Raw genomic sequence first — 26343 nt, forward strand, 5'->3', positions numbered from 1 at the left:
ATTGTAGTGAGAACCGTAGTGAGAACTGTAGCGAGAACTGTAGTGAGAACTGTAGTGAGAATTGTAGTGAGAACTGTAGTGAGAACTGTAGTGAGAACTGTAGTGAGAACTGTAGTGAGAATTGTAGTGAGAACTGTAGTGAGAATTGTAGTGAGAACAGTAGAGAGAACTGTAGTGAGAACTGTAGTGAGAACAGTAGAGAGAACTGTAGTGAGAACTGTAGTGAGAATTGTAGTGAGAACTGTAGTGAGAACTTTAGTGAGAACTGTAGTGAGAATTGTAGTGAGAACCGTAGTGAGAACTGTAGCGAGAACTTTTTGAGAGTATGTACCCAAAAGAAGTTCTCACTACGTTCTCGCAGAGAATTTTCAGCGAGATTCTCGCGAGATTGTGAAGGGACCCTTATCGTTACTAAATCTGATACATTTGAATTCAGCTCAGCTCCTTTGAATAGGTTTATTGCCTTTCGATAACAAATATTCAATGACAGCCAGACGCATGCCTCTTAATTCACTAGATAAATATTCGTACTGGACTCTCAAAACTACACACCCAGAAATAACTTGAAAAATGTAGAGCACCAAGAATTCCTCAAAAGTTCTCACGATACAAGTAAAGTTTGTTCAACCTACAAGGACTTTTTAAAGTTATGTGCTAAAATAATCAATCTTCGATTTATCACGTGACATGTAAGAATCACTGGTGGACGCACTTTTGTTGATTTCTTTTTATTACGGTTTGTTTTGTTGATTTATGTAATGAGTCCAAAATAGAAGCCAACTCCATCTTGGTGTACTTCACTGCCACCACAAATGTCAAACCCTGAAGTAAATAAGTAAATAAGACTAATTAATAACTTTTAACAACGAGGAGTCACACTAGCGATTGCTAGAGTCTGCGAGCCATTTGCCAGTGAAAGGTTGAACTTTCAATATCGCTACTAAAAAGTTTAGTTGAAATATATGACGAAAAATGCATTGCAAAGTTAAAAGATAAACTCTGTTTTCTTGCAAAATCTACTGACGTAACATTTAGCTATGCTAACAAGAAGAGAGTTTAAGAAAATGATTGGAGGTCAGTCGAAGAGTACGTTATTGTATACATTTTTCACTATGACCTTTTATTGTAGCAAGAATTAGAAAAAAACGAACTAGATCCTTGTATGCTCTTTTCGAACATCCTCTCACTGGACAGAAGTCATTTTTTATTAATTTCAGATTTTAAAACCAGTTGTTTATGAAATTATATTTATTTAACTCTCACGCAACATGACAAAGGACGTTATCATAAAATAATCGGTACCAATTTAAGGGCTCAAATTTTTTGATGAAAAATTCACTGGCCTAAAATTTATCATTTATAGGAAAGATTTATTACACAGAACGTCAAAATACAAATAAGAGAGTATTAATAGATTACGTATCTACAAAAAAATTATTTGTAATTTTAATAATGTTGAAGGTATTTATTTACATGTTGATATTGGTTAATCAAAATAAAGTTTTTTAATCCTATCTCAAAAAATGTTGACTCAAAAGGGGCTAGCAGACTGTCAATATGCATAATCAATATCCGCTTGTGACGGAACTTGAAACTTAACGACCATTCACAATTTGTTGACAAATTGGCAGTTCATTTACCTACATCTTACAACTTCATATGCTCAAAGGTTAAATGGTAACAGTCATTGTTCTCCTATATCTTCAACTTACGTTTTAAAAAAATATCTAAAGCAGCTGACCCTATTTCAACAGTTGAACAATACAAAAAAATTATTTTCCGATATTTTAGACTGTATAGGCTTGAGTATTGAAGAAATATTTGACAAACAAAGACGTTTTATGAGATTGTTCTTAGTTAGACAACAAAAGTTTTACTCTCTCTCTAAATTCTAAAATTTTCCACAGAAGCCCTGCAGAGTATTTCTAAATTATGTAAAATTGAAAGTCTTCTATTGATAGAGCAGCGACATTCTGCACAATAAAACAGTAGTTACATAGAGTCTAATGTGAACTACGGAGATAGAAGACGACTTTTACTGCTTTGAGAATAGATAATGTTTGCAGTGTTTCATATGAGCATTTTCTGAACTGTTTACCTGTTTATTTCGTTTGAACTTATTCTTACCAGATGTACCACTTTTTTTCTTAATTCAAAAAAATCAGAATCCTATTGGTTACAAGATACAAAATTAGTTAAACATCATACAAAGCACCCCACGCTTTTATAGTAGTGACATTAGTTTTTTTATCTACAATTTAATTCTTATGCCATGAATTATTTGTTACTTTCAGTTTGATTATTGCTAAGAGAGTGTTCTTTGGGTTAAAAACTTTAATTCCGTTAAAAAGTTATTTGTTTTTCCATTATATATGAACTCCATTAGGCATTCCCTTAAATTGAATTGTTACTTTCGATTTTATTTTCTGTTTTCTTACTGCAGAAACCTTTACACTCATAAGCTCTGAATCCTGGTGGAAGTTTAATCACTTCCAGAAGTGTCTGTGTGTGTACAGTCATCTGTAAGTATCATGGCACGTCTTTCTTGCGAAAAGCTACAATGTACTCCCCATATGACAGTGTTGATGACATTCTTTATATCTAGTGCTTCTTCTTCTTCTTATTTTAAGACTGTGTCTTGTGTTTTCAAAGAGGCAGCCTAAGTTGTGACTGCGAGGACCAGCTCTCATACCAGCGCTTTGGTGGTCTTCCATGCGGTCTACTTGTATTGGGTCTCTCTTCCTTTGTGATTTTCGCCAGTCGATCGTTGTTCATTCTATTGACATGATCTCTCCATGCTCTTCTTCTAGTTCTGGCCCATCTCACTATATCCGGAACGTCACACATTCTTCTGATTTCATTGCTCCTTATTCTGTCTCTTAGTGTTTTCTCTGTGATTGAGCGTCTCCATCTCGGTTGTTCTAAGAATCCGTTTAGTAGTTGCAGTCTCCGCCCTCGTTTCTATGGCGTATGTCATTACTGGTCTGACACAAGTTTTATATATCCGTGTTTTGCTTTCGATACTTAAAAATTTATTCCTCCATATCACGGTTCGAAGGAATCCTGATATCCTAGATGCTGCTGTTGTTTGCGTTTTGACTTCTTGTTTCAAGTTCCTATTGCTCGTGATGTTTACCCCTAAATATTTAAAAGACATAACCTGTTCTACACTTTTATTATAAATTGCCAGTTTGCATCTTCTTGGTTCTCTCGCTATTGTCAAGGATTGTGTCTTTTGTTTCGATTTGATCATATTGAATTCTCCTGCAACTGTTTCAAATCTGTGTAGCAGTTTTTGCAGATTATCCTCATCTTCAGATATCACAACCGCGTCATCAGCGTAGCAAACTATCTTAAACTCATGTTTTCCCATTCTGTATCCACTGCCTGCCGTTTTGACTTCTTTTATGATTTCGTCCATTATAATGTTGAAGAGTATTGGGCTGAGACTATCTCCTTGTCTGGTCCCTGTTGATACTGGCATTTTACTGGAGAGTTCGTTGTTTACTCTTACATATGTGCTATTTCCGTTGTTCATGTCCCGAATGATGTCTATTGTCCTTTGGTTTACGCCTCGTTTTTTTAGTAGCTCAATGACGTCATGTAATCTCACTCTGTCAAATGCTTTTATTAAATCTATGAAGCACATAAACGCGGTTTTATTGTACTCTATGACCTTTTGGTCATAGAGTATGGTTGATCTATTTTTTCTAAATCCCTGTTGTTCTTCGCTCATGCCGCTACTTGAGATTTCTTCTGCAATAATTTTTGTTAGTAATTTTGAAGTCGTGCTTAGGAGGCTGATCCCTCTATAATTATTTGGATTTTTCTTTTCCCCTTTTTTAAAGACGGGGATCGTTATGCTTACTTTCCATTCCTCTGGTACTTTTCTCTGGTCGTATATCTTGTTGAACATGACATGCATTTGGTCTATTAATTCATTGCCACCATATTTAAGAAGCTCGTTATTAATGTTATCCAGCCTTGGTGATTTCCTATTTTTCATCTTGCGCATTGTTGCTTCAATTTTGTCTTTTGATATTAATTGTTATTGGATGTCTTCTCCTTCCTCAGATATATTTTCTTGTTTCTGTTCTGTGGATTGGCTTGTTATTATGTCACCGTAGAGTTCATGGAAATACCTTTCCCATTCTTCTAACGTTATTCTTTTCGTGTGGATGTATTCATTGATTGGTCTTTTGATGTTCCTTATCATATTCCAGATCTTTTTTTGTCCCCCATATAAGTCGTTTTCCATGTTTGATGAGTATTTCTCCCAGAATTGTCTCTTAATCGTTTGTATTTCCACATTTGTCCTATTCCTCACGACTTTGTAATCAGCATATGTAATTGTTTGACTTCTATATTGAAGATATGCTTTCCTTTTTTCTTCCGCAAGTGATTTGCTTTCGTGTGTGAACCATGGTTTCGTGTTGGGCTTTCCGTTTAGGTTCACCTTTCGTTTGCCTAATGCCTCTTCTGCAGCTGTCCTTATATTAGTACTTAATCTTTTCCATGCTAGTTCTACGGTATCATCTTTCAAGATCTTGTTTTCATTTATTGCCTTCCTTAGTCTTTGCTGGTAGAGGTATTTTGTGGTATCATCGCTAAGGCTTTCTATGTTCAGCTTTTCTGTCACTTTCGGTTTGTTCTAGGTTTTCCTTTGTACGCACTCTGCCAGTATGGCCGTTGGGCGGATTGAGTAGCTCAACGACCATGCTGCTGGTCCCAAGCCAAGATAAAAGAGGAGGGTTGTAAGGCAAGGCTAGCTACCTACCTCATGTAAAACAGCCATTTGCTCAGAAAACGAAGAAAGTAGCCTCGGATAGGACTGATAAAACTTATAACGACCCGGCAAAGTTAAGGAAACAACTATTTTGGAAGCGACAACAATCTAGTGCTTCTACCAGACAGTACTTTTTAGGTTTTGTCTTTAACAAAACAAAATAACGGTTCTACGATTGCTTGTATTTTCTAGTCAGTATGCCTTCAAATACTTTGCAGACCGTATCCAAAGTTCAAAACTAAAGTTTGCTTCCTTTTGGCAGAAGCACTAGCCTCTGTTGTTTCCATGTGGCAGGGAAGATTCTCTCGACAAGATACGCATCTAGTAGTACTGATGTATGTGTGTATGGTGAAGAACAATCCTATTAGAAAAATTTTCATACGCATTTTCTTATTTGAGACTCATTGTCCGATTATTACGCTTATACTGAAAACTTGTTTATGTTAAAATTGAACATTAAGTGATATTTAATTATTTGTTAAACTTGCTGATATTTTTATACGTACAATATAAATAAACAACTAATTTACTGAAACATATTATGATAAAAAACTCACAACCAGATATTAGTATAAACATGTATCCGCCATATTTAATTAAGAAGTTAATTACTAGAATTATCAAAAGTAATGTTAATAATTATTGTAGAGTAAGTTTTTTGTTATAGGCTTCATCACGTGATGAGGTATAACCATGAATATATGGGAAATTGTATTATTAGAAACTATTAAAATCAATAATTGTTATTCCCTTCTTTTGTCGTTCCTAGCATACAAATCGAACAGAATAGGTAAACATAGAGACTACTACACCGATGCTCTTTTTCTCTCTATCAGCAGTTCGGGTTCATTTGAACAAGCTCCCATACCTTGCTCTCTCTATCTTTTATTTTATCTCTATGGCCATAACCCCATTAAACCACACAGAGTGAAAACTTACTCAAAGAATCGTTATGCTTGATCGACAGTTCAACTTCTTGCAGCTGACTTCTATATTCCTCTCATTGTTAAAGAAGCGAAAGAAAACAAAATTGAAATTTGACAGTTTTTACCGCCAAAAAGTTGTATTGTCTCTGCGTTTTTTGTTTTGAATACGCTAAGAATCAAGCCTAATCGCGTTATGTTATGCCAGTTTGAAATGGCGTCCTCATTAGTAGTGGTGTTTCATTTTCATTTTTTCAACAATCAATTCTCTATACACAAACGAAATAAAATATTTTTTGTTCACCACGACAATATGGCCGACATTTTAAATCACGTTACTCGAAATGATCTGTACAACATTGGTAGTATTCATAAACATCGATATTTGAATATCTATTGTTAATATTAAGTTCAAATTGTACAATTTAAGGTATTTTATCAATATTACAATTTTTTTGTCTCATCCATACGCTAGGATAAGAAATAAATATGCTTGTAGCATAAAATAGAGGTTATGTAGAAAACTCTTAGGTGAAACAAAAGAAAACGCTCGGCATTTTAATCAAAAATGTGAATAGTAGAAAAAATGTGTTGGCTTTTTTAAAAATTTGTGGTAAGAACGGCAACCTGAACCTTTGTATCAGGCATTACATAAAGAGGTGACGTCATTTGATATAAAGTACAACCAAATATGTTTTTCATTTTGTCCACCTATATACTAATGACCCTTAACATCTAAGGAGACCGTATATATTAGTTTTTCAAACATCTTTTGTGGAATAAATAGTCATATATGTAATACTCTTATAAGGACAGTTGGTATGGAAAAAACGTCCCTACATAACGGTGCGGACAATATTCATTTTCTCACTCGTTCGAGATATTTTGTCTATACTGCGCATGCTTGAGAATGCGCACAACCGAACTGGAACCTCGGAGGATAGAGAAATCGTTGCCATTCTGTCTTCCTTAGTCGGAACAGCTTCCATTAATAGAAACTGTCCATATAGAAGTATTACATATATGTAAATAGTGCATTTCATATTTTATGCTTTTCTGAGGGATAATTGTCTTGCCCCGCCTGACGGCCGGGAGTAAGTCCTCGACTGCGTCTTCGGCGTAAAAGCGAACAAACAAATATAATGAAGGAATAAAATGTTAATATAACCTAAACTGGACAAAAAAGGGATTCGCCACTACCCCATGTCTAGTTACAGTACTACACTCACAAATTATCTTCAATCGGATACGTTGTTTTTATGTCTTGTCATAGTTGGACGAATGGGTCGACTCCTCTTAGTCTCACATCTCGATGCCAGAGATAAGAGCACATATTCATAGTCTAGATATCCTCTTTATAGCTGACATCAGTCAGTTCATGATCCAAGTGCTATCAGTTGCCTTCAATGGCTTTTATATGTAAACCTTTTTGCGGGTTCATAAACCAGCCGACTGTTTGTTATATAAACATGAGAACTTACAATTTCTATCAGCCTTTCACTCTGAAAAGTTATTTTTCAGGGTATTTGCAATTACAAACTACACATACACACAACATTGTGTGTGTTATCACAGTTTCTCAACAAGTTGAACTAAATTTGACATTTAAGAACATATAGAGCGCGTCATGCTTCATTTTGTGTACCGTTTTAGGGTATGTTCTGTGGCAACAACTGTCTCAGTCTTAACATTAATTGGCTGTGGGTGCTAATTGAAAAATAACTAAAAATTGTTTCATTGATTCAAATTGAAATTATTATATTTACCTAAAAAATAGTCACTTCAGGACCTCAGTATACATATATCACAATGATACTAGGATACTACTGAAATTATTGAAACTTATTACTTCAGAGACAAAACATTTTTTATCATTATTTTATTATTAAATGCCGACAAAAGGAAAAAAACTCCCCATTAATCTTTTTTTATAATCGTCTTGTTTGCTTAAATAAATTCGTTTTTTAAAAAACCAGGAGGAAATAAAATTTAAAATATTTCTCATATTCTTTAATTCAGTTTCATTTTTGTTTTTTAAAAAACTTCAATAGGTTTGGTGCAAAAACTTGTTTAAGGGCTCACAAACCAGCCTGTGAATATGGTCTGGTAATGTCCCAAGAGAGCTCATATAAAGCCATACTATAACTATAATTGTCCAATTTTCATTGTCCTCCGAAATCTAGGGTCATCAATATATAGTTGGCACTTCTGGATAGGGCTTCTAGATCCAGAAATTATGTTGTTAAAGTTAGTCACATAGTGATACGAGGAATTCCTTCGAGTTGAATTATCAGATATCAGGATAATTGGATGAAATTAAAATAGTCTAAAATATATTTCCAACTGAAACTGACCCAGTTTAACGATAATTTGCTGTGAGTGTGGTGGTAATTTAAACAATTAAAAATTGATTGATTTTATTATTTCTTAAAATCACAAAGTTCACTATTGCTGCTAAGAAAATCCTTCAATAAAATAGTACTGTTTCCAATTTAAAAACATTTAGGCAGGTTATTATTACTCTTGAAATAATCAGATAAATAATTTTATTCGGAACGTGTAGTTTCATTTTTTTTTTCTTCAGGATTTTTCAATTATATTTATAATGACCTAAAAAATAATCATTTCAGGTCATCACTATATATCACAATAATACCAGTGTAGTACTGAAATTATTATTATTTATTATTTCAGAGACAAAACATTTCTCTGTCATTTATTTATTATTAAATCTTGACAAAAGCGAAGAAACTCCCCATTAATCTTTTTTTATAATCGGCTTGGTTTCTTCAATAAATTTATTTTTTTTAAGCCATGAGGAAATGAAATTTAAAATATTTCTCATATTAATTCTCATACTATTCAATTTTTTGTTTTAAAGACTTTATTACATCAAAATTACTAATAATTAAAAAAATATATATCTGAAATATTTACAGTTTGTTTATTAAATTCGACGTCTATTTATCTTGATTTAAAATACTGAAAATCAACTCAAAGAATTATGATGTACTTTATTGCTTTTTTATATAAAAAAATGATAAAATTTTATTGATTTTGGAACTAGAAATTTCAAAACGTCATTGAATTCATCTCTAAAGACGTAAACATAGAGATAATGAACACCGCAAAAATCGGGTTATAAATCTTCTAGTTATCATAAATTTATTATATTTGTTCATATTTACTTTTATATGGTGTAGGATTAAAATGATCGCACACCTCACGTTAACAAAGCCAATAAGTACATCTGCACCCTAATTGATAATTTTTTTATTATTACAAACCTTCTTCGATTAGTCACGAAAAAAAAATATTAAAAAAACTTAATTTGTTTGTATTAGGATACTTTGTAAGAAGTAATTCAAGCATTTTCTGTGTGTAATAATTAATTAAGGTAGTAATTATTTTCCTCTATTTCCCAGATCACTCCTCCAGGTTTTGCATTCCTTGGTCTATTTTTACCTCTTCCATTATTAGATGATTTTCCCAATGCCAATAAGTTAGCCAAACACCAAGGTCTACAGTGATTTCATGGATACTAAAAAAAGTAATTTTAAAAAATTTTCGAACTAGTGTACACATGATTTGCTTTTCAGCTTTGCATTATTTTGAAGGTGCCTCAAAGAGCACCCGCAAGAATTATTTGCAATAGACTGACATCATGGAATCTAATCCAGAAAAGGGTTCGACGATGGAGGCACCAGGACAGAAAGGCCCTGGTTCTCAAAGAACCTTAACGCCGGTTAAAGAAAAAAGTAAGAACTATTTTGAAATTCCTAAACTTTGAATTAAAGTCTGCAAATATGCATGGTGTTTATCTTTTCTCTTGTCAATCACCTTCGGGAGTTTTAAAAAGACAGTTGGTCTACATCTAAAAATAACAAAACGTATTTACTTGATAAACAAAACTTTGCCGATATGGTTCACCCATTGTCTCTTTATTTACATGGATGACTCTATTGTTCAAATATTCTTTGCCTTTCATTTGTGCACTTTTAATAATTTCATTTCTATTAATAACTTGTTTTAGTCCCTTTAAGACTAACAGAAGCATCTGTTCAAATGACAACATTTTCAAACTAAATATAAGCAATCTGCGCATGCCACTCGTCACGGAGTCATTATATGTTTATTTTTACCAGAAACATCACATCACATCTCCGCTCAAATAGAAAATCTCTTTTATTGTTTTCTTGGTGCTAAAAAACTTGAAAATATTATCTCAAATAATATCATGTAATTAGTTACTATCGCAGTAACTGTCAGTTTTTCAGTTATCATCCGAAAAGTGAAAGTTAAAGTTGGAATTAATTCCAAACGCTTATTATGACACTATTTAAGCGGATGTGCGACATTTTGAAGACTTGTGGAGTTTCTAAACTGAATACATATTTTAAATAAGGACTAAAAGCGTTATATGTGTCAAATTAATGGACATGGACTTAAACATGCGAGTCAATTATTTGTTCTTGGATATGAAAAAGGCGCATTGGTGTTTCATATTCATTGGCCACCAGGAAATTTTCCCAAATATTTAATTTGATACAAGTCAATAGATTAATAAATGACCAAATACCATGCCATACAATTCATGTTTTTTCATTGTCAGAAGAATTTATTGATAAGAAGTATGTATTAAACATAAAAAGGAATGCTAATAACCAATAGGTTCACTTTTATATAATTGTTACAATAAAAAATTTAAGAAATACATAATAATAATTTTAAAAACAGTATACCAATTTTCATCTTTTGTCTTTTTATTACAAATTAACTTATTTAAAACTTTCTTCTCTTAAGTATATCGGGCTTCCAGTTAATAGGATGACTCTCTTCGGTAGCAGTATCATCTTCTTTATAAATTTTAATAGTTTTATCAGCTTCTGTTGTAATCAGTCTTGATCCAGAATTATCAAACGTCATTGAAAATATAACAGCTTCATTATCCATTGATCCAGGCTGGACAGGAGCTTGTAATCTTTGGAAATTATAACCTGTACGCCAATCCCAGAAGTGAAGGGTACCATTATCACCACCGGATACCAAAACTCCCTCTGGGTTGACAGCTAGACAGTTGATGATTGTGTTATGACCCGAGAGGTTTTGGATGAACTTTCCGTCGGGGCATTTCCACTGTTTGATATTGTCTGGTGAAGCGGAAGCAAACATGTTTCTAAAATCAAAAAATATAGGATTGAATACATTGAAAATACAACTATATCTAACAAGTAGGCCAAATAAATATAATGTCTATATATTAAATACCAGTAAGTATATATCTGGTGAGGTAACATCTCTAAAAATTGAAAATTTCACTATCAACTTTGTCTTAGAAATTATAACTAGCCAGTGAAACAAGAAAAATGTTTTATAGCTACGGCTTTTTCAAAAAATAAATGTAGTGCAATGTTATTAAAAAAAATCATACTGCAGTGTATTATGCTACATTACATTGTCATTTTTCGTCTGGAAAATGATACATTATATCATAAGGCTAGTAAAATAATTTTACTGAAATGAAATTAAGATTTTTACTTCAACAGAGTTAACTACAGGTGAAGTAAGACAAAAATAACAGAGTTGATTCTGATTACTTTCTACAATACAAAAACAACAAAGAATTTACCACAAAGATAGGTGTTACAACAGAGATGTGTCCACTAATTGTCACAATAGTAATAGCAGATAAACAGAGTATCGCCAAATGAAAAAATTCAATAAAGGAACTATACTCCATTTAATGGCCTTGTAAAATAAACTACTATATATTTCTGTACTAAAGTTTAATAAAAATTTGACATTGCTAAATGTAATAAGTTGATATTACTTACAGTGTTGGATGGAAAACTACATCTCGCACACTTTTTTTGTGATTGGTCAACGTACAAATTGATTTTCCAGCCGCTAAATCCCATAATCGAATTGTGGAATCATGTGATCCAGTAATAACCTAAAAATGCAATTAATATTCAATGACAGTTAATTCTGAGAGTACTATAATACTGAATTTGCATTTTTCTATATTATTTCTACTCTCAATAGTAATAACATGCATTTTAATTTTACATGTTGACAAATGTAATATTTGTGACAATCGGAGCTATCAAACATAAATTCGTCCTTAGATGCGATAATGCAGAAATCATTTGAAAAACTATGAGAAGAAAAAAATAAGTCATGTGCCTTGAAAACTGATTTCACAATTCTTCACAAGTTGCAATTCTGTACTTTTACAATCCAATTCGGTTTTCCTCCCTAATACCTTCCTGCACTGTATCTAACCGTTTTTTGACCTTCCTCACCTTCTTCCACATCCTCCTCCTTCTTCAATGACCCTTTTTGCAAATTTATTTCCTGGTATCCTTTTAGTATGCCCTAACTCACTCACTCTTTGAATTGAATCTTATTATTGATGGGTATTTATAGAAATATTTCAGTTCTTGGTTAGTGCTTCATTTTTCCCCCAAAAATTTTCTTCAACACTTTCCTTTTCTACTGTCTTTACCAAAACTCATATTTCACTTCAATATCTAGTTATATTCTTGATTGGTATATTCTAATTTTGGCTGCTCTACATAACTCCTGTGATCTTATGAACTTAAGCTTCTCTTCCATCCACCATTCTTTTATTTACTTCAGTTCGTTGTGCCTTTTTATTTGATACTATATATAAATAAGCGACAGTTTATCAGATAAAGTCAGTAAATTTAATGTCATAGTGAACATATAGGGTTAATAAAAAGAACACCAAAAATAAAATAGATAAGTGTTTAGTAATAATTTAGTGCAAAGTGTAGTGAAGAGTTTAGTGTATTAAGTCTTAGTGTATAAATAAATTGCCTAAGGAAGATATACCATCATTTAAAACTGTTTAAATAAATAAGAACATTACATCAGGTGAGGGGTATTATAAATAAATAAATCATTATGTGAAATTGGCTAAGAAACTAAGTAACTTGAAAATGATGGAACTAAAAGCAGAACTGTAAAATTGTAGGTTGTTACTTCCGTTAAGAAGAGTGAATTAGCAGAAAGACTCAAAGTGACACTGGAAAGAGACTGATTTGATCCAGAAACATATCTATTCAGAGACAAGGCATCCAACTTTCCCCTTAATATCAGTTGATTTCTATTATTGGATAAGTATATTTTGACTAAGAAGAACACTACAGTATGTACTTAAATATTCAAATATAAATAAGTTACCTGCGGTTCTGATGCCTGTGAAATAACTGTAGATACCGTATGTGTATGGCCAGTTAAAGTGTGAATATTAGCTTTAGTTCTTATATCCCATACTCTGGCAGTTGAATCCCTACCTGCCGTTAATAAAACGTCTATTGTAGGATGTAGTGACAAAGTATAAACGGCTGATAAATGACCGTGATAATGTCTAACTACCTAAAAAAAGATATACAAACTTTCATATTAAAAATAATTAGAAATTCCAAATATTATCAGAAATTAAATTAAAGTCAACTCAATGTTTAAATGTTGATATTTTAGTAAAATTCTATAATTACCTTATTATATTCCAGATCCCAACATTTTACTTGTCTATCTTCACCACAACTAAAGAGATAAGGATGTCTTGGACTCACTGCCAAACCCCTAACTGTACTTACATGTCCAGTAAGAGATACTTTCAATTGACCAGTAGCTAAATCCCAAATTTTTATTATTCTATCAGCTGCTCCTGTAGCAAACCACTAGAAAAAATAACAGATATTAAAAAATAAAATATGATCATAAAAGAAATACCTCATTTCCTGGTTCCACTGCTACACATCTAACCCAACCTAAATGCCCGGCAATAACTCTGTATAATTTCCAGGGTGCGTGCCACTTAGGTTTGGGCATCGTGGGAGCTTTTTTCATAATATTAGCTAATTGATTGGGATTAGCATTCTGTTGGTTTCGAACTACTAAATTATTATCTGTATAAGGAACAACTGCATTATCATTTGATGAAGCGTTTTGGTTCTCGGAAGTTCCCGGTGGTGGTGGATTTGGCCCAGCTTCGGCTTCCCTAAGATGCTTCATTGCTTGCATTTTTTTAACATCATCAAATACCATTCCATATGAATCTCTTGCTTTAATTAACTTTCTAATCATTCCACTGCAATTTCACGATATTTTCATAGATGATTAACAGTAACAAGATATATAATTATGTACGTAAAAATTTAACTTACGCTTTTTCATCTACAGGAGGCAAAAGCCCTTGATTTGCCAAAAACATATCATGAGACCGCTTTAATGACCTGAACACAAGAGTGTGTACAGAATGCCTTTGTACTTCTTCCAACATTTCTATACGTTATACAAATTTCGTTTATATATTATACGTAATGTTTAATACCATTAGTTTTGTTATGATTTCTTAGCCTCACTTTTTCATTTATATCTTAAGGCGGGTCCACACACCACATTTGCGGCGCGGAAATGAGTGCCGTAAAACGAATAATGAAGCGACGTAAATTATTGCGTCATGCGTTGTGCATTGATCCTCAGCTGCACGTCGTATTTCTAATTGATGACATTATTGTAATTTTTTTGAAGGCTATGGCGTTCTATTTACATACAGATTCTTCATCCAACAACGTCTCCTTAGTTTAACCTACTTTTTGGTAATGAGGTAATTCATAATGATGAAACCGGCATAGTTTTTCTTTAGTTCTAATTCAGCCATTAGGTAGTACTGTAAACACAAAAAAGAGCAAGAAAGATCAAACTCATCCAACACAAATAGTAAATTTCCTTGACGAATTCGCATGACGGCAGATAGTACGTCCACATATACATCATTATGTGCCGCACATTCTTTGACGATTGTTGAAAAACCGACAACTGCTCGATATCGTGCGTCGTGTGACAAATTTTTTTGCGTAGGAAATGTGCGCGTCACTACATCTTCACTTGACGTAAATCATATGCGTCGCTAAAAATTTTGCCGAATGCTACGCAACACAAAAATTTACGTGAGATGTGGACCCGGCTTTAACCTCATCTGCTCATCAAATATATTTTGTTATCTATGCAACACACATAACACACATAAAATATTTATATGGCATGCAATATATGTGTAAAATATATCTAAATATAAACTATATAATTTGATTCTCGAAATATAATATTTTAATAGTTATTAACATTAATTTTAATTCATTCTATTTCTGCAAATAAAACCATTCAAATCGATACCTAATAACCTTCATCGGAGCATGTGCAGAGTAGTTGAAAGCAATTTGGTTATGTGAAATTGTTTTCTTGTATGTATATTTGGTTGACTGATTTATTTGAAAACATTCATCGATCATCCCGATTTTATTAATAATTATTTAAATTTTTGAGTTTAATATGGAAAAAAATAGAGAAACGGTGCTATTAGGATTTGAAGATGAACATATTAGTGAAAAATATAAAAATCAAGTCAATTTTTGTACCAATAAAATAGGAGGAAAACCTGTAAGTATGGAACACACTTTTCTAATGTGTTTTATTTTAATTGAATTGAATGTTTATTTACATAATCCACGTTATAATTTCTGTCGTGTTTTCATATGTTTTTATAAGAAAATAAAAAAAAAGATTATGGAGGAGCTGGGATTTGAACCCAGGACTTTCTGCATGCGAAGCAGACACTCTACCACTGAGTTACACCCCCGACAAATAAAATTCCCTAAAGTCTGTAGTTAAGTTTGATAATTATTTAAAAAAAAGTCCTTTTTAGGATTATCCTCCAAATATAAAATTGGATCCTCCAATTTGTGGACTTTGTCAACTTCCAAGACCTCTGATTGTACAAATATATGCTCCTCTGGAACATTCAGTGTATCACCGCACACTGTATTTGTTTGCCTGTATTAACCCTAATTGTTGGAATTTAAATGAAAGGTAAAAAATATTTTTTGCAACTATCTATTTGTTTATTGAATAAATCAAATTATTATTTTGTAGCTGGTATTGCATTAGAGTGCATTCTCAAGAAACGACTTTTGAATCTGAAGAAACTATTAGTTCAAAATCAACATCTGTTGTAACACATTGGTGTGATGATGCAGATGACTGGGATGATGATAACAATACTAATTTTAACGAAGAAAATGGTAATGTTATCAGCAACATTGAAAAAGTGTCAGATGAAGATGATGAGAGTTGTTCTTTGGAAGATTCTTTAAGATCAGGCTTCGGAAATCTATTCGTCGATGATAGGAACGCTAATAAAGGCGCTCAAGGTAAGATGTTATATTTCTTTTCAATTTTGATATTATTGTCCTTCCCATAATGTAATTTTCAATGGTGTTGTGGGTTGAGGACTCAAAAAAGTTTTTTTAAATAACAACGTTTAGATCTTTTAGTTGATCTTTATCAACATTCGAGTTACCTCTATGCCATTTTTGTTGTCAATAGATTTGAAAAACTCAAGTGAAGATGTCATTCTTGGTATTATTGTTCTTTCCGAGTATGTAACATAACATACGTTATGTTTATGTTTGAATTCTAAGCTAGCCGAGGCATCTTTTCAATAATAAGCTTTAAAAAATAAAAGGTTTACAACAATGGCTAGATATCGTGCTACATTAAGTTCAAACTCAAGCTCTTGTGAAGACGAAAAATATATCGACATAGATAAAAATGTACCAACCATATATGTAATACTTCTATATGGACAGTTTCTATAAGTGGAAGTTGTTCTGACTAAGGAAAACAGAATTGCAAAGATTTCTCTATCCTCCGAGGTTTCAGCTCGGTTCTGCGCATTCTCAAGCATGTGTAGTATAGATAAAGTGTCTCAAACGAGAGAGAAAATGAATATTGTCGACACCGTAACGTAGGGACGTTTTTTCCCATACATTGCAGCTTGCTGGCCAATTCCTTCCACGACCAGACAATATTCAATAACAGTGCTTTGAGAAGGCAGTTTGAGACGTCTTTTAGCGGATATCGCATTCGATGATACCTCACAACAAAATTTGACAACACGAATACAAACGCCAAGAATTTATGCAATAGATCTATTATAAGAACAAGGAATGTCGTAGAGATAAAAATTGTGCATCAATCATGTAAAACCTTTAATAGTTACGATTAAAAATGATAAAAGTAATTATTGAAATGAAAAATTGAATTGCAAGAATTTAATTGGCAAATACAAAACACAATAGCACGCCACCAAAGATCAAGCCAAAAGAAAAGTTGGCGATCAAATAACACTCACGTTTCACTCACATTTCTTTTACTAACGACACATATTGGAAAAGAACAGAGTATTGTCAACCTCCTTTTAACGTCTTAAACAGCAGCTTTTACTTGACAGACCATTAAAAATCGATTATGGGATCATCCCACTTTAATAACTAAGTTAAAGGGCCCTTCAATTTAAAGGGACCTTTATTAAGGTGCCAACTAGGGTGGGATTATAAAACTGGCTGTAACAAACTTAATTATTTCCTAGATTCAGTCTTTGGTTACTATCGTTTTCTGTAATTTGTTTAGCAGTAGAATCAATGTATATTTGACTTATTAGAACTATTAATAAATAATAATCGAGGTTTATGATAAACAATATTTATTTAAACAAAATTTATATTTGGTTTAAATACAGTTACAATTGCTGCACGTCATCAAGTTATTACATTAATATATATTATAATAAAACAAACTTTTCTAAAAAATCATTTAAAAGACAACAGAGGAATTCACTTTAAAAATAATTTTTTTACAACTAATTACCACTTTGGTATGACTACTGTAACAATTCAGTTTTTTTGTTTAAATTGGCTTTGGAATTGCATCACTTAAGAATAAAATATTTAATAAATTGGCTTATGGCAATTTAAATGAACTTGACTTGTTTAAAACCCAACAAAATGAAATTCTAATAAAATCTGAATTTGTGTTAAAATCCAAATAATTCTATTTTAGAAGAATATGTGATACATTTTCATAAGTAACGAAAGTGATCATTGTAGCTGGTGTAACTCTTAACAAATTCGTACCTAAGCCTTTATAAAAACCTCTCCAACCTTCATATATCCACGTTCGTTTAATACAATCTATTAGTCCTGTGTAATCACAATATTGTCTTTGTAACCTAGCTCTCACTACTTGGTATGGATAAGTTGTAGCAACTGCTATTAATTTAGAAGTTGCCGCAAATGTTAAATATTCAATAGTACTCAATTTGGTGTTGATAGGTTGTGAATGGTAAGCACAATATTCTTTCTTCAGCTCTTCATACACCATGAATTGTACGGCGCCATGTGATACCCCAAAAATACCTGGTATTAGTCCTTTGTAGTATCCTCGAATTCCTTCAGCTTGGAATATTTTAGATAAACAATCGATCATACTACTGTATTGTTTCTTGTTTGAATATTGTAAACATAATCTAGTTTTCACAACCCATAAAGGGTTTGTTAATAATAGTGTCATAAATCCTGATTGTGATGCTATTAAAAGATGAGTACTAGCTCTTAAGCTTACATTTGTATCACCCTCTCGTAACCAATTTTTTAGAGAATTGTAGAACAGGAAATATAGTCCCCAAGATGCTCCCGCTCCCCAAACATTTGGTGTAACTCCTTGATACAATCCCTTTATACCTGAAATTTAGAATTTTTAAATAAAGATAGGTATTGTAAAATCTTTTATTCACTTACCTTCTCTATTAAAAATTGTTGTAAATGCATTTACTATTCCTGTATATTTGGGCACACTTTGTAATCTCCCGTCATTTACAGCGAATCTTATTTTAATAACATCTAAAGGATGTAAAATAAGTGTAGAAGTTACGCCACCTGATATTCCAGCAATTAAATGTTCATATTTTAATTGACTTAATAAACTAACTTCTTTCTGTGTTTGTTGGGTAACCGAAGTCATTCTTTCTATTCAAAAAATTAAAATCAATGAAATTATTAAATATTTGTAGATTATTGAATTAAAATTGTATTTCATCATGTCTGTTTTTCGGGTTTCCATATTTTGAGGTTATATGTAAAAAGGTAAATGTCAAAAATCGATAAGCATAGAACGTTACTTACAGAAGATATCACCATAACAAATTGGATAAATATATTCCTCGGTAGTATAGTGGTCAGTATCCCCGCCTGTCACGCGGGAGACCGGGGTTCGATTCCCCGCCGGGGAGGACTTTTTTATTCTTGTTTTATCAGGTTTTGTTGTAAAATGATTTTAGGAGGAGCTGTGGGTAGATTACATTCTCCTTCAGCCACAGCTGAAATTGAAGGAAATGAAGGTGAAGTAATAAGTATTGATACTCCAACTTTTCCGCAACGCGATATTGCCTCACTTCTTCAGGAAGCTGCTCCTCTTCCTCAAGATATTTGTCAATCAGACTCTAGAAGAATTTCCTCAATTCAATTTTCTCCCTATTTTATGGCAGTTTGGGAAGAAACGCCAGATAAACAGCTGGCTAATGTTAGTGACAGGTATTTAACCCATTTTTTAAATTTAATATAATTTAATAAAAAGCAAAAAAAACATAGATCAAAATGCGGGTGTTATATGTATTCAAAAAAAGTTCAGATAAAGCTGAAATTTTATTTTCAGACACGTCAAGGAATTATTACAGGATTATCAACAAAAAAACGATGATAACTCATATTTGCTGAGTCCTGAAGGTGGCGTAACTGAAGGAGGAGAAGGTTATGAAAAATATGAAAAAAGTAATCCTGCCCACGGTGATAAAATGTTCCACCAATTTTTATCCAAAATACAAAGTAATCCTGGACAAATTTTAAGGTACGTACGTATAAAATACATTACAAGGATGGTCCCAGAAGTACTTGGCCTGACCTAGTACATAATCTATACTGTATATGTTACAAGTTTGAAAACGGCACGTTGTTTAGTATTTGTTTGGTAGCCATGAATAGTGAACGTTTTCAGTGAATTTGTGTGATACAATACTTTTATTTGAAAGGCTGTAGCCCAACAAATATAAAAGATAAACTAGATTCTACTTTGGGTGAGATTGCTCCTTAGTTATCAACAGTAAAATATAGAGTAGCATAGTTTACACGAGGCCGTAAGGCCTACGAAGATGACTCCAGAAATGTTGAAGAAAATCCACAAAGCAGTACTGGTTGTTTCTCGACTGAAGGTGCGCGAGCTAGCAGACATAGCAGGCATTTCAAAAAGTGTGGTACAGCGCATATTAACTGAAAATTTGGACATGAACCGCATTTGACAAAGAAGTAAGTGTTGCTTTATTAAGACATCATACATTAAGACATCAAATTAAAGTTTGAATTGCTACCCCATGCACCCCTATTCGCCAGATTTAGACCCCTCGGATTATTTTCTATTGCCAGACTTGAAAAAAATGACTATGGGGTTAAATATTGACTACAATAGTTAATGATTATTTTGAGGAGCCTGACGATTCTTATTATGAAAAATGTATCAAACTTATTGAACATCGCTGGGAAATGTGTATGGAGCTAAAAGCAGATTACGTTGTAAAATAAATATATTTTAACTTCTGGGATCATCCTCGATATACTGTATAACATATTTTATGGAATTTTTAGGTATAGTAGAGAATCTTCTCCCATTCTTCTCTACCCCCTGCAAGAAACAATGAAGAAATGTCAATATTGCCAAGGAGATCTCGTATTTGAATTTCAGATACTCTCAACGATTATTTCCAAATTGAAATTATTAACTGATCCTAAACAAATTGCCAGATTGGAATTTGGTACTGTACTGGTATACACTTGCAGAAAGAGCTGTTGGTCCTCTGACACCATCTTTAGAACTGAGACTGTGATTTTACAAAAGGAATTGTATTAATTTTTGGAAATGATGGATTGGATTCCATTTTTGTAGATTTAGTTCAATTATGTTGTAAGGTACGGCTAAACTCTATTTCACCAAAGACGGAATATTTTTTTTAATTTCTTAATAAAATTGATTGTTGTTTGAAAATTAAGACACTAATCTGTAAAATCAGGAATTTGGACACTTCTTTGTGTTATAATAGTGAACAGATTACATAAAAATCATTTTTCATGAATGTATTTTAAGGAACTCAAATATAGATATCAATAACAAAAAATTACACTTTTTAAATTTCTAGTCTATTCAAAGTAACAAAGTCTTATAAAGAATTTATCCTTCAATAATATATTATATAACTCAAAAAATACTGAACGATTTTGATATTATTGAAATAATTATAACAACAAATTTTCTTTACTTTTGTTGTTTATCAAATTATAATTTTTGCTATTGAATTCTAAATAATTAATTTTATTTTTCTCATTGTTGTTTATTCTTTTACCTTTTGAGGTGTCTGTTGAGGCTTCTGGTCCTCCTGGTACACTTTTATTTCACTGTCTTCAATATTTGCAATCTTTCTCAATTCCATATCTATATTTTTTACTTCTATATCATACCAATGGTTTTGAGATTTTAGTTTATTACAATTATTGTTATTTTATTTTTTTTTCTATTTCACTTATTTTTAATGCCTCTCTTATATTTTATTTTTCTATCTATCATAGTAGCTTCATACAGGATGTACAAAAATTAAGGAATAATAAGTTGTAATTGTTGATTTAAGATTAATAGATTTCAAAATTGTTTGCTTATTTTTTTATTTATAAAAATAATATAATATAAAATTTGATATACATATGGGCTCAGAAATAGAGTTTAAATCATTAAATCTACCCCCAACCCTAAATATTCCAAAATTTTTACTTAATAAAAATATTACCTCAGTGGTTATAATGGAAATATTCAAATTTCTCACTTTTTCTAATTTCGAAAATTTTATCTATGTAGTGAAATATGTGTTTAGCTTTTATAGCATATATATGACATATACAAGGTGGTCCAGAATTATGCATATTAATTTCTAGAGGAAATAGTATCTCCGAAAGCTTCCTTCCTTATTTACTTATTCCTAAAACTGAAAGGGGCGAATTGAGAATATATTTTTTCAAATATCAGTTTAATTAATGTTAAGTTTATATTTTGACAATGATTATAGTACATAAGGATAATTAATTTCACATAACTACTTACTACATTCCATATGAATATAGGGTAGTATTGTTTCAAGAAATTATTCACAAAATTGTTTTTCTATCTACAAAAGTTGCTCTTGTTATAATTTATGATCACATTCGATTTATTTAAACTTGAGGGAATATATATTTTTTTAATATAATCGAAACTATACTAATTTATTCAAGCTTCTGCAGTTTTTGACTACCACTGTGTCCACTGCAACGGCAGAACTTTCTTCCAGTATCTTTAAACGCACAAGAAAAACTATTTAATGAATCTATGTTCAAATAACGTTGAAAATGATGCGATTAAAACATCGAATTTATTCTAGGCGAAAATCAAGAGATCCAGCGTTGTTTTAAAGCAATTACATTTCAGATAAGACAACGAAGATGTGTATCATGTGAAATTAGATTACTGTCTACTGCCTTTTTTCAATTTATACCATCTTTGTTTGTAGGGTAAGAGTGGATAAGACGGCGAACCCAAGGACTGAAGCGATAGTATGATTAAAAGGTCTTATCTATTAGTAATTCATTTTATGAAGTACATAAACATTTATAAGTACGAATTACTAAGGCTAAGACAAAATTATTTAAAAAAACTGTCAAATTCGTCATCTTACCATAATGTGCGGCTAAGATGACTTTATCTCGGGTAAGATGATGAATATTCAAAGTTACGTCGAAATATTCAACATAACCAATTTCCATTTAATCAATAAGGTAAAAATATATCAATATTGTCAAAGATCTATTTAAACAAAATAATAATTGGTAATACAAAAAATAAAAAGTTGCAAATATTAATGAAACTTAAGATTTAAGTTATTGACAGAAATCACAAAGCCACTGTTTAACTTTTGCTTCTTTCACATCTAGTCCAGTGCATGCAGCGTGAGCCCATTCTTCACATTTGGTACACATATACCAAAGATCATTATTTTTTCTGCGTCGTCACATTAAATGCCTTTCATCACCAGAGCTGATTATATCCAGTTCATCTTCAGTGTCTATTGTCTGAACTTCACAAGATGATTCTGAAGATGAGCTAAACACCTTTCGCTTAATGGTTTTTGATTTCACTTATTTTCTTTAACTTGTGGCTTTTTCTTCTTTTGTCGTTCTTTTTCCATTTTCTCTTTTTGTTTTACTTCCAAAGCTATTTTAACTATGTGCTGGAAATTATTAAATATATTTATTTTTAACTTCATCTAGAGATAATGGAGGAAGCCCAGTTCCGTTGTTACTTGAGGGAGGTGTTAATTGTTGTTTTTGATTAGATTTTGGTAGGTAGATGGCTGAGCGAAATTTAAATTTGCACGTTCACATAAAACATTTTCAAGAACTTGTAAAACTGTTGTAGGATTAGTATTCTCCTGGGCTTCAAAAGGATTGTCTATAGTTTTGGTCGCTATAAAATCTAGCTCAAAAAAGATATCGGAATTTAAAGGTTCTAATGAACTAACCTTAAATCCATAAATAAGCAATATCTTGAACGATGATGGTTCTTCCTGAATTATTAACAAAAAATTTTCACAGACTACGCTATAAGCAGTTTTTATGGGACCAAAAAAAAAATGTAATCCATCCATGTAATGTGGTGTAGTTTTCTCTACTTAAATTTATGGCATCCAGAGTTACATGTGTAGCTTGGTTATCCATCAATAATAAAATGGAATTATCTTTGGAGGGCTTGACTTTATTAAATAAAATGGTGCAGATATTTAATAGAGTTTTCTGTTGTCATCCATTGAATCGATCCTGAGGAAGCACCATCCATGAATGCAGGTTGCATCCTAACACGGGAAAAAATTACCATCAGTGGAATAAATGTACCAACTGCATTGATGCGACATAAAGCTGTAACATTTGATCCTCTTTTGGCTGGTGATATTTTGATAACACTACGATTTCCTTTAGGGGTCAGAATTTTTGGATTTTTATTAGGAACTGTGGAAATCTCTGTCTCATCATAATTTTAGATTTGGTTAGCAGAGTAGTTATACTTTAGTCTTAGGTCTTTTAAAGTGTTAAAAAATTTGTCAACATTTTGTTTGTTAAGACGTGCTATGGATGTGAACTCGGGTGTTCTTAAAGAAATATTGAACTTTTTTCTAAAATTTTCACAAAATTCTTTAGCAGCTCTCTTTTATCAACGTTGAATCTGTGATCAATGCTACGATACTCTGCATATTCAAACACAATTTTGATATACTGTTTTCTCGTTAAGCGAAAAGCCCTTTGGTCGACTTCCACAATGTAATTCTTCAGTTGTAATATCTGTTCATCAGTAAATGTGGCTTTGGAACGCCCAGCATGTTGTGTAAAATTCGGTAAAAAAAATCCTACAAAACCACTAATTATTTCCATATTTCTTAATATTGCTTCTGGAATAGCAAACTCATTTGAAGCTGAGTTAATACTTCTACCATTGTATTTAACGTCTCTCATGGCAAACTGTTTCGTTGTCTGGCGTGTGTACTTTTCTATTACTGAATTAAAAAGTTAAAATTCGCCATCTTAGCCTAAGTAACAAAATAAAAATGATTTAGGGTGTTAAAAGCAACATTTAATATGTTAGGAGTCAATGAAATTTTCTAGATTTCCACCAACTGTATACGATGTTTATCAACAGTGGCTTACCGAAAAACTAATGTCCGCTTTTAAAATCGCCGTCATTTCATCACGACTTGCAAAAACGCAAGGCCACTAAACAGTATGAAAATATGTAAGTAGGTATGGTGTGTGTGTGTGCGCGCGCGCATTGCATTTCTTTCTGCGACAGCCGTCCACCAGCATACACGTTAGTTTTGTATAATTTGTGTCCAATCTGTAGCTTTGCACGTGGTCAAACCCTCGGAACAACTTAAAAGGATTTTACTTTTAATTAAAAACCACCGTTTTATTGAATATTATTTTTGTTAAAATAAATAATTATTACCGCGGTTCAAAGTCTGATTTAGTTATTGTGCTGTCGAGGGCATGTCAAGTTTTATACATTGATATTAGAACCGTTCTTATTACAATCGTCAAGTAGGTAAAGACTTCCAAAGGGTAACGCTTCATGCTGTCGACTGAACTGCGTTCATATTTTTTATTCTCCATAATATTGCCCTATTGCCCCCCCTTAGTTTTAACCTGGCGACGCCCTTGCTTACCCTACTTGTTCGGTTGTGTTTAAAGACCAAATTAGAGAACATATTACAATTGTATTTGGGTTTCCTCGCATTTTCTAGTAAAGCCCTGTAGGTGCAAAAATTAAATTATAACATGAAACAATCTCTTACAATGCAATTTTTAGTTTTATATTTCACCTTGCCCAAACGTCCAATCGCCGCCACTGTTATTCAATACAGAAGAGCAATAGATTTGTTAGAATTCATATTAAGGTGTGGTACCATGGACAGAAAAATATGTTTATTGAATGTAAAACATCTATTCTTAAAATAAATTAATAGTCCTGAAGCCTTTCATCTTATCCTTTTTCCATTGTAGAAAATTTAATTGAGTTTAATCTAATATTTATCCACTTTTTCCACACCTTTATGTCTGACGAAATTCGTGATTTTATGGTTATTACATACTTATTAAATGGCTATGACAAATTAGCACTTTATTATGTGATGGAATTTTCCATGCATGATAAAAGTAGAGAAAGTAATAAAATTTATATAAACATAAAACCAATGTAATAAATTTTTTAAATATAACTCCCAATAACATAAAAATATCCAATATGAAACTGTATTTTCGGTAAAACCAAATAACACTATTCAATAATCATGTTAAGTAGAGTTCAGGCCCTGTAGTTGTGTAGTAAATTGAATTATTAACAAAAGAAATGGGTAGGTAAAATCATTAACATCTTTATATTAATCATGGATCACCAAATTTCACAGTGAAGATTTTAAAACAGTATATTATATTTTAACATTTTATTTAAATTATAATGATTTTACATATCTGTAACAAGTCATTATAGAATCAGTACTGACTATACTTTTATTAGGAGATAAAATATGAGTATGCTGCCAATATCAAAGCACGCCTCCTTAAAAATCCTTTTGCTATACATATATATGTAACAATTACTGTAATACAACTTTAGAAACAAAACATTGAAGTATTATTTCATAAAAATCCATATAATAACATCAAAAACATAGAATATCTATCAGGAGTCTTACGGATTTAACTTTCTGTTTATTTATTTATAAGCTGAAGTCTAAGTTGGAATTTCTGGAACCGTTGGTAATATTCATACTAAACACACTGTTTACACCAACACTCACAATTACACCTTTAATATCTGAAGACGCGCGTTAGACAGTGTAATTATGATTGTTGGAGTGAATAGTGTGCTCAGCTGTATTTAAAATTCCCAACAGAATATGACATTTGGAAATATTGCTGCCGTTAACCTAAAAATTTTATTATTCTTTTTGACATGTGTATTGCTTTTTGCTTTCGTGATTTTTTTATCTTTTTGTTTGTAATCTAGTATTTATGGACGATATTATGGAAAATAATGGAGTTTTGTTATTTTAAAAACGTGACAAACGTAAACGGATGTGATTGA

The 26343-nt window shown here is 32.0% G+C and overlaps 3 protein-coding genes and 2 non-coding genes across 5 annotated transcripts; 2 read left to right on the forward strand and 3 right to left on the reverse strand.

The window, feature by feature from the left end:
• Positions 1 to 8187: 8187 nt before the first annotated feature.
• Positions 8188 to 14196, reverse strand: LOC130442359 (pleiotropic regulator 1). Its single transcript, XM_056776401.1, has 6 exons — positions 13908 to 14196; positions 13474 to 13831; positions 13236 to 13421; positions 12919 to 13113; positions 11544 to 11662; positions 8188 to 10885 (listed from the first exon to the last, which is right to left on the reverse strand). The coding sequence occupies exons 1-6, from the start codon at positions 14021 to 14023 to the stop codon at positions 10492 to 10494; spliced, it is 1368 nt and encodes a 455-aa protein (XP_056632379.1). The 5' UTR covers positions 14024 to 14196; the 3' UTR covers positions 8188 to 10491.
• A 564-nt stretch (positions 14197 to 14760) lies between these two features.
• Positions 14761 to 25880, forward strand: LOC130442360 (programmed cell death protein 2-like). Its single transcript, XM_056776402.1, has 6 exons — positions 14761 to 15183; positions 15449 to 15612; positions 15676 to 15953; positions 18920 to 19172; positions 19294 to 19485; positions 20277 to 25880. Exons 1-6 carry the CDS (start codon positions 15076 to 15078, stop codon positions 20536 to 20538), a joined length of 1257 nt encoding a protein of 418 aa, XP_056632380.1. The 5' UTR covers positions 14761 to 15075; the 3' UTR covers positions 20539 to 25880.
• Trnaa-cgc (transfer RNA alanine (anticodon CGC)) lies at positions 15311 to 15382 on the reverse strand. The gene has a single exon. It is a non-coding gene; the product is annotated as a tRNA-Ala (tRNA).
• On the reverse strand, positions 17271 to 18782 carry LOC130442361 (mitochondrial folate transporter/carrier-like). The gene is made up of 2 exons (XM_056776403.1): positions 18381 to 18782; positions 17271 to 18323 (listed from the first exon to the last, which is right to left on the reverse strand). Exons 1-2 carry the CDS (start codon positions 18601 to 18603, stop codon positions 17635 to 17637), a joined length of 912 nt encoding a protein of 303 aa, XP_056632381.1. The 5' UTR covers positions 18604 to 18782; the 3' UTR covers positions 17271 to 17634.
• Positions 18800 to 18871, forward strand: Trnad-guc (transfer RNA aspartic acid (anticodon GUC)). Its single transcript has one exon. It is a non-coding gene; the product is annotated as a tRNA-Asp (tRNA).
• Positions 25881 to 26343: the final 463 nt, after the last annotated feature.

Source organism: Diorhabda sublineata, chromosome 4 (genome assembly GCF_026230105.1).
Source record: "Diorhabda sublineata isolate icDioSubl1.1 chromosome 4, icDioSubl1.1, whole genome shotgun sequence".
Lineage (NCBI taxonomy): Eukaryota > Metazoa > Arthropoda > Insecta > Coleoptera > Chrysomelidae > Diorhabda > Diorhabda sublineata.